At 38.1% G+C, this 14,340-nt stretch overlaps 1 protein-coding gene across 7 annotated transcripts in view; it reads left to right on the forward strand.

Annotated features, from left to right (window-relative positions):
- EIF4G3 (eukaryotic translation initiation factor 4 gamma 3) overlaps positions 1–14,340 on the forward strand; it is a 319,284-nt gene that overhangs the window by 294,879 nt on the left and 10,065 nt on the right. For all 7 annotated transcript variants that reach the window (XM_036256518.1, XM_036256520.1, XM_036256521.1 and 4 more), the window contains 4 exons: positions 5,659–5,784; positions 7,416–7,497; positions 9,553–9,651; positions 14,086–14,232. In XM_036256518.1, the coding sequence (XP_036112411.1) occupies positions 5,659–5,784; positions 7,416–7,497; positions 9,553–9,651; positions 14,086–14,232 (454 nt within the window). The remainder of the gene's footprint in view (positions 1–5,658; positions 5,785–7,415; positions 7,498–9,552; positions 9,652–14,085; positions 14,233–14,340) is intronic.

A 14,340-nucleotide genomic window follows, 5' to 3' on the forward strand; every position in this document is an offset into this window, starting at 1 on the left:
CCCAACCAGGGCCAGAGACAAACTGCAACCGAGGTATGTGCCCTTAGCGGGAACTGAACCCAGGTCTCTCTGGACCGCAGGCTGACGCTCTAACTGCTGAGCCAAACCAGCCAGGGCTCTCCTTGTAAATCTTTTTTGCAAGCTCATGTTGTATTATTGTACATTAAACACGCATGTGATGAAATGCCACTGTGTGTCTCTCTGATATGATCAGCCTTTTAGAATAGTGGGACCATTAAGTGCCAAGATTGAATGTACTTAGGAATAATTACTCATTTGATTTTGTGAGGAAAGATGACATTGTCCTCAAGGTTCTGGAAAATGTATATTTGCCCCTAGGATCATTGGAAAGTTGTCTTTCACTGGCTGGTATGGCTCAGTGGTTGAGCATTGACTCATGCACCAAGATGTCACCAGTTTGATTCCCGGTCAGGGCACATGCCCAGGTGTGAGCCAAATCCCCAGGAGGCAGCCAGTCAATGTTCTCTCTGACGATGTTTCTGTCTCTCCCTCTCCGTTCTTCTCTCTCTAGAATCAATAAAGAAAAAAAATTTTTTTAAAGTTGTCTTTCAGCAATAAGCTAGATTTCTCTGAATTCAGTGACTGGCTAGATTAAAGCCATCTGATCCAGTTAACTTAATAAGAAACTTTGGCAGAAGTTGCTTTGGTTGTTGGCCTTTAAAGCCAGGATGGTTTCCCAGTTTTAAAAGAGAAATATTTTGTTCACTGTAATAACCAGCCAGTATAAATAGTAAAAGCAATGGGGGGTATACACACCACACAAACAAATCGAGGTCTACCCCTAGCCAACTTGAAACTAATTTCAAGCCCCTAGAAACTACATTTACAATAACTATTATATTGGTTTATAAATAACTTGCTTTTTACCCAGACATTATGATATATTCACCAGAAAATTTTGGAATTCAGGATGCTGTATTATTTACCATTTTATGTCTCTCTTCAAACTGCCCTCAGAAATTGATTCATATTTGGAAAGACTTCCAGAAGTGTGGTCCAGCTCCATCAGCTTTACTTGAACTTATGAGGTGCTAGCTTGGTTTCTAGGCTGTCTCAGACATTTGCATTTCCCTTTGTTGGTTCCCTTGAGGAAGAAGTGTCATCCAGTCCTGGTGTCTACACTTTCATTGGTGATGCTGCTGCTGGCAGTACTGCCTTTTATTGAGACTGAAAATGAGATTAACACTTCTGTGTCTCAGTGACTACTTCATCTTTTTCTTTTTTTTTAATCCTCACCAAGGATATTTTTCCATTTATCTTCAGACAGAGTGGGAAGGAGAGAAAGAGAACGAGAAACATTGACAGTAAAGGGGCACATCGACTGACTGCCTCCACACGACCCTGACCAGTACCGGGGCAAACCGCTACCGAGGTACATGCCCTTGGCCGGAATCAAACCCATAACTCATTGGTCCGTGGGCCGACGCTCTACCACCAAGCCAAACTGGCCAGGGCTACTTCATCTTTTTCTATTTTTACTTCCTTCCACAGCTAGAGATAATGCAGTGACTCCAGGTCTAGCTTTTAATACTTAATTGGATTAGGTCCCCTACAAAGACCCCTATTCTTCCCTAAATGGGGAGGTCTGGCAATTTTTTCTAAGATGGAAAAAAACCAATAATTTCATGTCATTATCCACAAAGAAGCTTCTTGCAAATAGATCAGTTTTCCAGTTACTTCTAAAGTCCAAATTATAAACAGATCATACTCCTAGAGTGGCCAGTTCATTGGAGCCATGGAAATGCCCTAAGTCTTTAGTCTCTTTAGTACCAACATCTAAAGATTTCTGTTTTTACATAGCATTGTGGGGAGCATCTAAGGTTAGTGTCCTTGGATGCTACTACTGCCGTGATGCCAACTTTTGAGAAGTCATTGAAGCTGTTGCTGCCTAGCTTCCCAAGCCAGCTATTTATCCTGCAGTTCCTTTTAAGGCATGTAGTGCTACTAAATATTAAGTTAGATTAGACAGAAGTTTCAAATAGGTTCTTTGTGTCAGGTTGTTTATAAATAAAGCTTAGATCCTTTGGAGTTTTCCTTACAAGGTGCTATATCAACTCTGAGCGTAGCAGTTGCCATATATCAAACACATCACCACAAAGGCAGCATCAAGCCATCCTCTTAGGATTTTCAGGACTTGCCCTGGCTTTTTTGGCTCTGCTATTAAAGCTTCGGCCCTTGGACCAAAGAGTCTCGGGTTCAGTTCCGGTTAAGGGCACATACCTTGGTTGCAGTTCTGGTCCTGGCCCTGGTCGGGGTCGTGCGGGAGGCAACCAGTAGATGTGTCTCTCTCACATCAATGTTTCTCTCTTTCTTTCTCTCTCCTTCCCACTCTATCTGAGGATAAATAGAAAAATATCCTTGGGTAAGGATTAAAAATATAAAATAAAAGTGACTTCATTAAAAAAAAAATAATTTTCAGGACATGAATCTAAATGCTTTATGGCATAAATTAGGTAGATAGGTAGGTGCATTCCAAGCATTGTTGATGCAATCATTTTATATCATGGCTTTAGAAGATTTCTTATTTAAAAGTGTCTAGTAAAGGTAGTTGAGTGCTGTTCACTATTAGCCACAGACCTGGAAGCACTTTAAAAGTATAATAACAAATAAAATTCAGGATGGTAAAAATTGGAGTTGACAATAAACACAAAATATGTGATCTTCAGGAGGCTTGATATATGAATATTAAACTTTGAGAAAAGTTTGTTTTGAGAGGAATTCTTATCTCCTCCTTGACTACTTTTTTGGTACTTTTCTTGCCACAATGGCTGTTCTCCGTTGGTAAGAAGATATAGTTCAGAGCTTGCACAGACATGCATACTAAGGTGCAAGTGCAGAATTGCAGAGGTGCCAGTTGACAGTGAAGACCCTACTTACTCGCCTAGGTAGGATCTAGTTTTAATAGTCTTTGTTGTAGTAATCCTTTGAAGATGATACTGCAGTATAAGAAGGCTTCTCATCTTCTTTTATTTCTCCCTTTTACTGTCAATAATACTTGATCAATCTGAGTTTTAGGTGTCTTTGCTCTCTCTCTCTCATTTACCTACAGCCAAATTCCATTTGTATCTGGTTATCATGATGCACATTGTGGAAGAGCTGCTGACAGCACCATTTCCAACTGTATTAGATTATTTTGCCTTTTTAGCAGATTTCTGATCAAACCTTTGCTGCATTTTTTAAAATTCCAGCTTTTAACCATGTACTCCTTTGTTTAATTAAATCTTAGGCAGGAACCCAGTATACAAAGTAAATAAAAGTAGATCTTCTGTAGTTGAAATGGGAGGAAGAGGCCTGAAGCCCCACTTGTGGACCCTTTCCAAAGTGCAGTCCAGTGGGTGTGATAGTCACTACATACCAAGAAGCAAGGGTGTGGTGTAGCTTCGTTTCATGCATTCAGCCATCAGAAAATGTGTATTGTGCAGGGCATTGTTCTAGGCTGTGTAGTATAGTAGTCCAAAGACTACTGTGTGTATGTAGGAGCTGCTACACACCCAAGATTTTTCTTTTAAAAACTTTTTTTCTTTATTGATTTTAGAGAGAGAGGAAGGGAGAGGGAGAGAGAGATAGAAACATCGATGAGAGAGAACACTGATTGGCCACCTCCTGCATGACCCCCACTGGGTATTGGGCCCACAACCTGAGCATGTGCCCTGACTGGGAATCAAACCAGTGACTTCTTGGTGCATGAGTTGACGCTCAACTACTGAGCCACACCAGCCAGGCAGAATTTTCTTTTTAAATCATACAAAAGAATTTAGGAACTCTAAACTTGAAAAGATATTTCTCTCAACTGGTTTGTTTTATGGAAATCCTATGTTCAGCCAAATATCTTTGTTTTTATTAGCAGTATAGATTTGACCAGTGATTGTGTTCTGAAAACGGTCCCATGACTAATTGAGAAATAGAAAACCAAGGCGAGGATATGGGTATCTTTCAGTTGTAATATGAGATGAAAATAGCAGTAGTTATAGTGCTGAATGACCAAGATTGCTGCAGTTGTTGTCTCATGGGCTCATTAAACAGTTTAATCTATGCCACTAACCCATGGAATATGAATTGGAATTATATAGGGTGATTAACCCAGAAATCCTGGAGTCCATCCAGACTGTGGTCCATTAGTGGCACATTAACTGAGCTGAAAGTCTGCACATGATGGGAGAATAGTCAAGTATCTGTTGTATCACAAATAGATGTCAAATAATTGCAAACTGGAAGGTCCAGAAAGTTGGTATTAAAGATTTATGAAGCCCAGAGTTGGATAATGTAGTTAAGCTACAAACTGTTGTGAAATGGCACTTTCAGAGAGGTAACTCTGCCTAGTAGTGGTACCTTTTTGTTTAAATGAAAAATTTTAAAGACAGTTAGGCTTCTGAGGTAGGTAAAGAAGAGTGGCATACTGTGGCTTGAAACTAGAACTGCAGTGAAAAAGCCCACGATTTATGTACGCAGAGATCTGAAAGGACATGAAAACAAATACCACCTGCCCATGGCCTCTTCATTCTCCCCTTTTCTTATGATCATATGTATTTCCTTGTAAGTATGTGTATGTCTCCTATAGTTAAATTTACTTTTAATTTTGTACCTTTTAATATGCTTTATATGGAGCTAATTAACAAAGTCTCAAATTATATATTCATACTTCTAAACAAATAGCTATGCTGTTGAGCCTAAGTAAAATTGCACTGATATTTTCTATTTAACATTCATAGTATTATGTTCAAATCCCATTTATTACACTTGATATTAAGAAATATTTCTTAGCCCTGGCCAGTTTGGCTCAGCAGTTAGAGGGTCAGCCTGCGGTCCTGAGAGACCCGGGTTCGGTTCCCGCTAAGGGCACGTACCTCGGTTGCAGTTTGTCCCCGGCCCTGGTAGGTCGTGCGGGTGGCAGCCACTCGGTGTGTCCCTTTCACATCGATGTTTCTCTCTATATCTGTTCCTCTCTCTCCCTCCCACTCTACCTGAACAAAAAATGGAAAAATGTCCTCGGGTGAGGATAAAAAAAAAAAGAAATATTTCTTAGCATGAAAGCCTGAAACCATTAACTTTTCTTTAAAAATACAACAGTTGGTAGCATATCATAATGATGATGTCATTAGTAAAGTTGTTAGATTCTCATATCCATCCAGTTTTCTTCCCAGTGTAAGCTCCTCAAGGACAAGGATTCTTGCCTTTTCTTCTCTTTGTGTCTGGTCTGCACCACACTAAATTTTTACTTAGTGCTTTTAGCTGACTTGAAGGATATGGTACTCAATTGTAATGAACTCTTTATAGTGTGGGATTAAATTGATAGCTGTTTCCCCAGAGTTTCACATGGCTGCTTCATTTTCATCAGTTAAGTCTTTCAAATGTCACCTCTAGACTGACCACCGGATGTACTGGGATATCTTAGTAGCATAATTCATCTTCTTCAGCACATTAGCCCTATCTGCAAGTATGCTTTTGTTTGTGTTCTTCTCTCTTCCCCCACACTAATATAAGCTCTTTGAGAGCAAGAACCAGTTACTTTATGCCTAGAACAGTACCTAACATAGCAAGTGCTTAATAGGTACTTATTTACTGACTGATTTTTGGTCTCTTATCTAATCTTAATTTCTGAATTACGTGTGCATGTGAATTTTTTTTCTGTTCTCTTAGTTTTTCAGAAACATTGGAATTGGCAGATGATATGGCCATTGATATTCCTCATATTTGGTTGTACCTTGCTGAACTGGTGACTCCCATGTTAAAAGAAGGCGGAATCTCCGTGAGAGAACTTATCATGTATGTTGGTTTTGTTTCTTATGTATGTCAAATTAAACTGTTGCAGAACTCATGCAAAACTATGACCTTCTAGCATAATGCTGTGATCTTAATGTAGCGATTTTCAACCTTTTCCATCTCATGGCACACCAGACTCTAATGACTACAATTCTGCAGCACACCAAAAATTATGTTCTATTTTTTCCTGATCTGACAAAAAAAAAAAAAGGTATGATTTTGATTCATTCACACCAGATGGCTATTGTAGTGTAGTGTAGTCAATTTTTTTTATTATATAATCTAAGGGAAAAGAGGTCAGTACCCCTGACCAAATAGTCAGGTATTGCATGTTTTAAAAATTCTTGTGGCAGACCGATTGAAAATCACTGCCTTAGTGCCTTTGGAGGCTCTTGGGTGCAGCCTATGCCTCTTTAAAGACTTCTAATTTTAATATAAAAATGTTACATTATACTAGATCTTACTGCAGAAGTGATGGGCATATGATAGCCTTGTGGTCCGTTGAGGTTAGCAGTGATTATAAATTTTACTCCTTAATCCCCTAACTAACCAGAAGGCTATTGCTCCTGGAAACTTAATGTTAACCTGACTTTTATGTCTGTCATTGCTCTAATGTTGTAAGAAGTTATATTTCCACATAACAGCTTGTCAGACTGTGACACCTGCATAGTTAATGCTCAGGTTTAATAAAAGGAACTGAGGTCTCAGGCAGTCCTAAATTTGAACATGAGTGGGAAATTATTGCCACATTATATAGACTTGTATTTCCCCAGAAACTGTTCACTGTGTGTCCCTTTTCTTTGCAATTCATAAGTGTATTATAGCACATTCAAGATTATGAGAATCCTATAGTAAAACTAAGAAGAAAAAACTCTTCAGGTTTGTTTCATTTATTACCTCAATTAACTGTAGCATCTTTTTTAAGGAATGATTATTGATACCCTACAGAATACAGTTTGGGAAATACTGGTTTTGACTTTGGAAAAATTAGTCCCTTTCCGTTTCATTCATATTCTTTTTAAAAAAATTTTTTCTTCATTGATTTTTAGAGAGAGAGGAAGGGAGAGAGAGATAGAAACATCGATGAGAGAGACTGCATGCTTTCCACTGGGGATTTGACCCACAACCTGGGCATGTGCCCTGGCTGGCAGTCAAACCATTGACCTCTTGGTGCATGGGTCGACGCTCAACCACTGAGCCACAACACCAGCCAGACTTCATCCATATTCTTTAAAAGAAAAAGAAAAAAAAATCTTCCTTTCTTAAGAACACTTAATAACTAAGCTTCACTACTGCTTGTTATCTACCTTTCAGCTTAAAGTGGGGTTTATGTAAATAAATAGAATATTAAGTGGGACTGATCCTTGCAATTGCTTCTATCACTGAAGCAGTTAAAGAAAAATACAAAACCCAGGAATTCTAAAGTCCCTTTCCAGCTTCTCCGTGAAGCATAAAATGAACCTGAAGTCTCTGGACTAATTCTACTGAAAATTACTTCGAGTATGTACTGGAGTTGTCTTACCCAGTATTATTTAGATTGCACAGTAACTGTTCTTTTGGAACACATGTTTGCCTACTGTTCTAAAAGAGGAATTTGTTCTGAGATACTTAATCACTACTCCTGTCTTTTACAGAGAATTTTGCAAACCTTTACTTCCTGTTGGAAGAGCTGGGATCTTGATTTCAGAAATATTGCACCTTCTATGCAAACAAATGGTGAGTGTTAAACTGAGTATCAGACTCAACAACATATTAGGAAGAGCAGTGCTTTTCATCTTGGTTTATCTGTAAATAGCTTAGATATCACTGTGCAAGTAATTCTGTTTCCTTTTATTATTTGAAAAAAGAATGAGGTCTCTGTTTCAATCTAGTTTCCTCCAGGGGTGTATTTGTCTTTCTGTTTACTAGTTATTTGGAAAAGAATTACCTAATCTCCACTAGATTTGACATAATTCTAAAGAATTTCAAGATACGTTTTATTTGTGGCTAGTAATTTTATCTTCTCTTGAAACAAAATGACTACATTATTTATACTTTTTAACTGATTTCAATGAAAACTCCTCTGCTTTCAGAGAAAGACAGGATTCATAAAACGATTGGTTTTTGCCCTGACTGGTGGATTGGTTGGTTGGAGCATTGTCCCATCCACCAAAAGGTTGTGTATTTGATTCCTAGTTAGGGGCACATACCTAGGTTGTGGGTTCAGCCCCTGATCAGGGCCTGTACAAATGTACCCTATCAAGGTTTCTCTCTCACATCAATGTTTCTCACTTTCTCTGTCTCTAAAAATCAATAAAAACATATACTCAGGTGAGAATTTTTTTTTATTGATTTTATTATTTTTGGATCTGGGCTAGGTAATCTGATTACAAATAGGTGGTAAAAATGATTCTGCAGGATTGTGAATTTCTATCTTAAATTGATTTTAGTTTAATAAATACTACATAATTCTCTGCAAAGCTCTGTGTTTAGGATCTCAGTCTACAAAGAAAACTAAACCTTCAAGGAATTTATAAACTGGAGAGGGAGACAGGCAAGTCTAAACCAGTAGTTTCAAAAGAGTATGTCAGTGCTATAGTAGAGGTCAAAGAGGGTTTGGTTTGGGAAAGAGGTGTAGCATCACAAAGGTGAATGAAAAATGTCAAAGGGGTGAAAAATGTCAAAACAAAACAGAACTCAGGCATTAAAATTATAGAGTGATTTCTGACTTATTCAGAACATACCCACAAATACTGAATGATAGCTTTCATTGTTTTATAGGCATTGATAAAAAAAATTTCAGTTTATTTCTCCCTCAAAATCTATAGAAGTCTTTCTGTATTACATTTGTGTAATAGTTATTCATAGATAGGTATACTAAATAGCCTGGACTCTAGTTCTAATTGATTAGCTATTTGCTATTAATTGTCTTTGCTTGCTGGCACTAAAGTTTTATTGAACCCTAATTGCAGATTAAAAAATCCCTTCTTCTCTCCCACCTACTTGACTGTAGTCCTTATTTAAAACTCAAATTTTTGTTAACTTTTATTTCTAAAACTAAAATGAAATTCTAATAGAGCATAAACTCTGCAGTCTGATAGTCTGAGTTTATATTCTGGCTCTACCAAGTTATTGGTTATGCCTCGGGCAAGTTACTGTATGAAGTAATTAATTCATGTTCTGTAGATGACAGCTGTATCCTCAAAGCCTGACATTTTCCTTTATCACTACGACTTTATTCAAGAGGTGGAATTGCACCTCCTCGTCAGTTTTCCAAATGACAACAGCTCTTCTCTCTCTTGGGTTCAACCTGTGCTTTTTTTTCCCCTTTGAAATACTCCTGGCTCAGGAGCAACAACTTTCTTACTCATTCTCATGTTAGGCAGCATAATCGTGATCTACAGAGAGGAGTACCAGTGAAGCTTGTTGAATGACTTTAATAGCAGATACTTATCACACTGTCTAGGAAAAGAGACAGTGTTGAATTTGTTAACTCCGTGCTTTGGTCTCTTTTTAGGTGATTATATTCATAAATTCCAAGTACCAGCTTGCAGATCCCCATATTAATCATACAGTAAAATAAATTATTAAACCTTAAACAGCTATACTTCAGTCATTTACCATTATATGTACATACACTCAGACATCTCAGTTTAAATGCTAAGAGTCGTAAGACATTAACTTCATATCAGCAAGGGAAGGTTTTGATTTTTCAGTCTTAACAGTTTTGCACTCTATTTTTTTCTCTTGCCATTGTAAAAGTAAATGGATTTTGACTTATCTCTGTTTCAGAGCCATAAGAAAGTGGGAGCCTTATGGAGGGAGGCTGACCTCAGCTGGAAGGACTATTTACCAGAAGGTGAAGATGTACATAATTTTCTCTTGGAACAGGTAAGAACAAGACTTGTGCCTTCCTGTTTGATTGTATGGATTTGTTTAATTCACGGTTAGAAATATGTATATGTGGAGGACCAGTTTAATTTACACACAGATTTTTGACCACACAGGTGGTTGGTTCTCCTAACTCCCCATTCTGTTCAAGGGCCAACCATAGTAGGTCTATTTTATAGAGTAAATGACAATGATTTTATTAACATTCTAGTCATTAAAATTAGACCAAAATAGGAGTCATGGTCAAGATGTCTTCGTAAGTCCACTTCAACTGTGCATTCATTAGTTATAGATAAAAAAATAAAGTTTAAAAGACTTAGCCCGGCTAGTGTGGCTCATTGGTTGAGTGGTGACCAATGTACCAACAGGTCGCCAATTCGATTCCCAGTCAGGGCATGTGCCCGAGTTGCAGACTTGATCCCCAGTAGGAGTTGTGTTGGACGCAGCCAATCGATGTTTCTCTCTCACACCGATGTGTCTGTCTCTCCCTTTCTCTCTAAAAATAAAATCATAAAAAACATATTTTAAAAATGTAAAAATTAAACTAACCTTTAAAAATGAGGGCAATGCATATTTGGAAACTTAACACACTTCTAAATAACCGATGCATCAAATTAAAAATCATAAAAGGTCATAAAAATTATTTTAAACTGAATGAAAATGAAAACAACATATAAAAATAGGTGGGATACAACTAAAGCAGTATTTAGAGTGAAACTTATAGCACTCAACACCTGTATTTAGAAAAGTGGGTCACAAATTAGTGGCCTCAGCTTCAGCCTTACAAAAATAGAAAAAGAAGAATGGCAAGTAAATAGAAAAAATAACAAAGATGCAGAACTCAGTGAAACAAAAACAATAGAGAGAAGTCAGTGAAGTCCAGTGCTGATTCCTAGAGAAGATAAACTTGATAAACCTCTAGACCTGCGGGTCGCAGCCTCTTTGGGGGTCGAACAACCCTTTCACATGGGGCACCTAAGACATAACAGTAGCAAAATTACAGTTATGAAGTAGCAGCAAAAATAATTTTATGGTTGGGAGTCACCACAACATGAGGAACTGTATTAAAGGGTCACGGCATTAGGAAGGTTGAGAATCACTGCTCTAGACAGAGTAATCAGGAAAATAAATTAAAAGAGAAGACACAGCCTGGCCAGTGTGGCTCCGTGGTTGAGCATCGACCCATGCACGAAGAGGTCGCCGGTACCATTCCAGGTCAGGATGTGTGCCCAGGTTGTGGGCCTGATCCCCAGTGGGGGGCATGCAGGAGGTGGGCATTTGATGTTCTCTCTCATCGAAGTTTCCCTCTCTCTTTCTATCTCCCTACCTCTCTCTCTAAAATCAATTTAAAAATATTTATTTAAAAAAAAAGAGAAGACACAGCCCCAGTCAGTGTGGCTCAGTGGTTGAGCATTGACCCATGCACCAAGAGGTCGCCGGTTCAATTCCTGGTCAGGGCACATGCCCAGGTTGTGGGCCAGATCCACCAGTGGGGGGCATGCAGGAGGTGGCCAGTCGATGTTCTCTGTCATCGATGTTTCTCTCTCTCCCTTCCTCTCTCTCGAAAAATCAATAAAGAAAAATTAAAGAATTAAAAAAAAAGAATAGATAACCTGAATGTTACCTATTAAAGAACTTGAAATAGTTATAAACATTCCCACAAAGAAAACTCCAGCCCCAGTGGTTTCACTGGTGAATTCTACCAAACATTTAAGGAAGAAATTATATCAGATCTGCAAAAATTCTATACCGATTTTACCAGATAATTGGAGGACAGACTACTTCCCAACTCACTCTAGGAGGCCAGTATTACTTTGATAAACAAAACCAGACCAAAAAAGAAAACTATAAACCAAATTCCTAATTAACATAGAGAATTGCTTAAGAAAATTTTTACAAATCAACTCAAACAATATATAAAAAGAATAATACATCATAACCAAGTAGGGTTTATCACAGGAATGTAAAGTTGGTTTAACATTTAAAAAATCACCATATGGATGTCAGGAAGATGGAATAAGAAGCTCCATAGTAAGTTCCTCCACTAAAACAACTACTAAGCTGACAACATCTGTTAGAATCAACTATTGGAATTATGCACGACCAACACCAGGGGAATGCTTGATGAAAAAAAGAGGATGGTAAATTTATGGTACTTTTAGTATTTTACATAGCCGTCCCCAGCCCTGTGGCAGACAGCTGGGAAGGCAGAGGCACCTCTTTTTTTCCGCCAGGTTGAGCAGTAAAAACCTTGTCTTCCAGAGATTGGTGTGTGTCTTTTAATCTGCCTGTCAGCTCACTGAGAGCCCAGTGCAGGACCTGGCCATTGTTTCAACACCTCAGGCTAAAAGCAGCTTCCTGGATAGTGTCTATCAAATAATTGAAACAGAATACTCTTGTGTCTTCCCTACACCCCTCTCTTTTTCCCACTGGATCCAGTCATTCACTGAAGTTTCTGAAAGGTCACACTGGCTGACGGTGGAGTTAGTGAATCAGAGTTAGTGAATCAGACTTCAATGACCACATACAAGAAGGAATGTAGTCCCTGTCTAAAAGTCATCAAAGAGATGACTGCAACATTTCTTGGAAAGGGAGATTATGATGTCCAGAGTTACCATATTACCATATTCATAATGTCTAGTTCTTAACAAAAAGTTATAAAGCACACAAAGAAACAGGAAAACATGCTTCTTCCTAGGGATAAAAAAAGAAACTGACAGTCCAGCTGGTGTGGCTCAGTGGTTGAGCGTGGACCCATGCACCAAGAGGTCGTTGGTTCAATTACCAATCAGGACACATGCCCAGGTTGTGGGTCAGATCCCAGTGGGGGGCATGCAGGAGGTGGCCAGTCTGTGTTCTCTCTCATCAATGTTTCTCTGTCTCTCTCTATGTTACTTCCTCTCTCTCTAAAATTGATAAAGGCAAACAAAAAAATTTTTTAATAAATAAATAAACTGACAGAAACCATCCCTGAGGAAGCCCAAACATTGTATATTCAACTTGGGAATATAGATAAAGAAGTAGAAATGAATAAGAACCAGACAAATTCTGGAACTGAAAAATTACAATACCCGATATAAAAATTCACTACGGTCATGCACCACTTAATGCCATTTCAGTCAAAGCTGGACCACATATATGGTGCTGGTCCCATAAGATTATAATGGAGCTGAAAAATTCTGGTCACCTTGTAACACTGTAGCAATCATAATATTGTAGGGTAAGGGTTGTGAAAATCAACAAGGCTATGACTGAGATGACAAACGACTTTAACCTGGATGTGGATGACATTGAAGCAATCCTGGAGGGAGTTCCTGAGGAATTGACCAAGGAAGAGTTGTTGATACTAGAACAGGAACATCGCTGAAGAAGAAGCAAGAGAAAGAAAACTGCAGAAGCAAAAGAAGAACCTCCAAGAAAATTCACAGTGAAGGCTTTAACAGAAGTATTTACAGACCTCAAGAAGCTCCTTAAAAAGTTTGATAGCATGAACGCCAACACTGAAAGGTTTAGATATGCTTATTAGATGCACAAATACCTACTAGTGAGTTACATTTGCCTGCAGTGTTCAGCATAGTAACATGCTGTGCAGCTTGGTAGCCTAGAAGCAATTGGCTTTACCATATAGCCTAGCTGTGTAGTAGGCTATACCATCTGGGTTTGTATAAGAGCACTCTGTGTTTGCACAATGAAATTGCTAATGACATAATTCTCAAACTGTCTCCCTGTCATTAAAGCAGTGCATTACTATAAAGGGGTTCAAGCAGATTTGAGCAGGCAGAAGAAAGAATTGGCAAACTTGAAAAAAGGGCAGTTGAGGTTGTTCAGTCAGGAGTCACTGATTTAGACTAGTCTACTCCCATGAAAATTCATCCTTAATTTTTGCAAAAGCTATGGTCTTTTATTGTTTTGCTAATGAATTTTCTTGTATTTTCCTATGAAACATTGAATTTTTAAAATAAAAAAGTTCCTGTAGTTATTTTTTAAAGCTTTAAATTTTACTAACACATTGGAAAATTAACTCATTAAACATATAAAAATGCTTTAAAAGAAGAAATTGCTCAGTTTGAGGAGTAGAAAGAAAAAATGAATTTTAAAAAATTAACTTTTTAAAAAAGAGCCTAAGGCCCTATGGGACAGCGCTGAGAGCAAGACAAGCCCAGAGTGACGGAGGTGCGCGTACCCAGAAGAGTTCTAGGGGTTTTGTTTGTTTGCTTGATTTTAAGTAGAATCAGAAATACACAATATAAAAAGTTGGGGGAATATTTAGAAGAATAGAGGTGTGAGAATTTTTCAGATCTATAAATAGAAAATGGCTTCTACTGATTATTTTGATCTGGTGTAGAATAGAAGATACCGCTGATGATTTTGTTTTCCTCTCAGGCTGATAGTAATACTGACTTATATCAACATATTTAACATTTTATGTTTCAGAAGTTGGACTTTATAGAGTCTGACAGTTCCTGTTCCTCCGAAGCACTTTCAAAGAAAGAGCTCTCTGCCGAAGAGCTATATAGTCGACTTGAGAAACTCATTATTGAGGACAAAGCAAATGATGAACAGATCTTTGACTGGGTAGAGGTATAACGACTGCGTCACCTTCCCTGATAGCTTGTCAGAAAGACTCCTGAGGGATCTATCTCTTTAATTCACATATTCAGCCTTTCCCTTCATGGGAGTTCTTAACTT

This window comes from Molossus molossus, unplaced genomic scaffold (genome assembly GCF_014108415.1).
Source record: "Molossus molossus isolate mMolMol1 unplaced genomic scaffold, mMolMol1.p scaffold_m16_p_12, whole genome shotgun sequence".
Taxonomy (NCBI): Eukaryota; Metazoa; Chordata; class Mammalia; order Chiroptera; family Molossidae; genus Molossus; species Molossus molossus.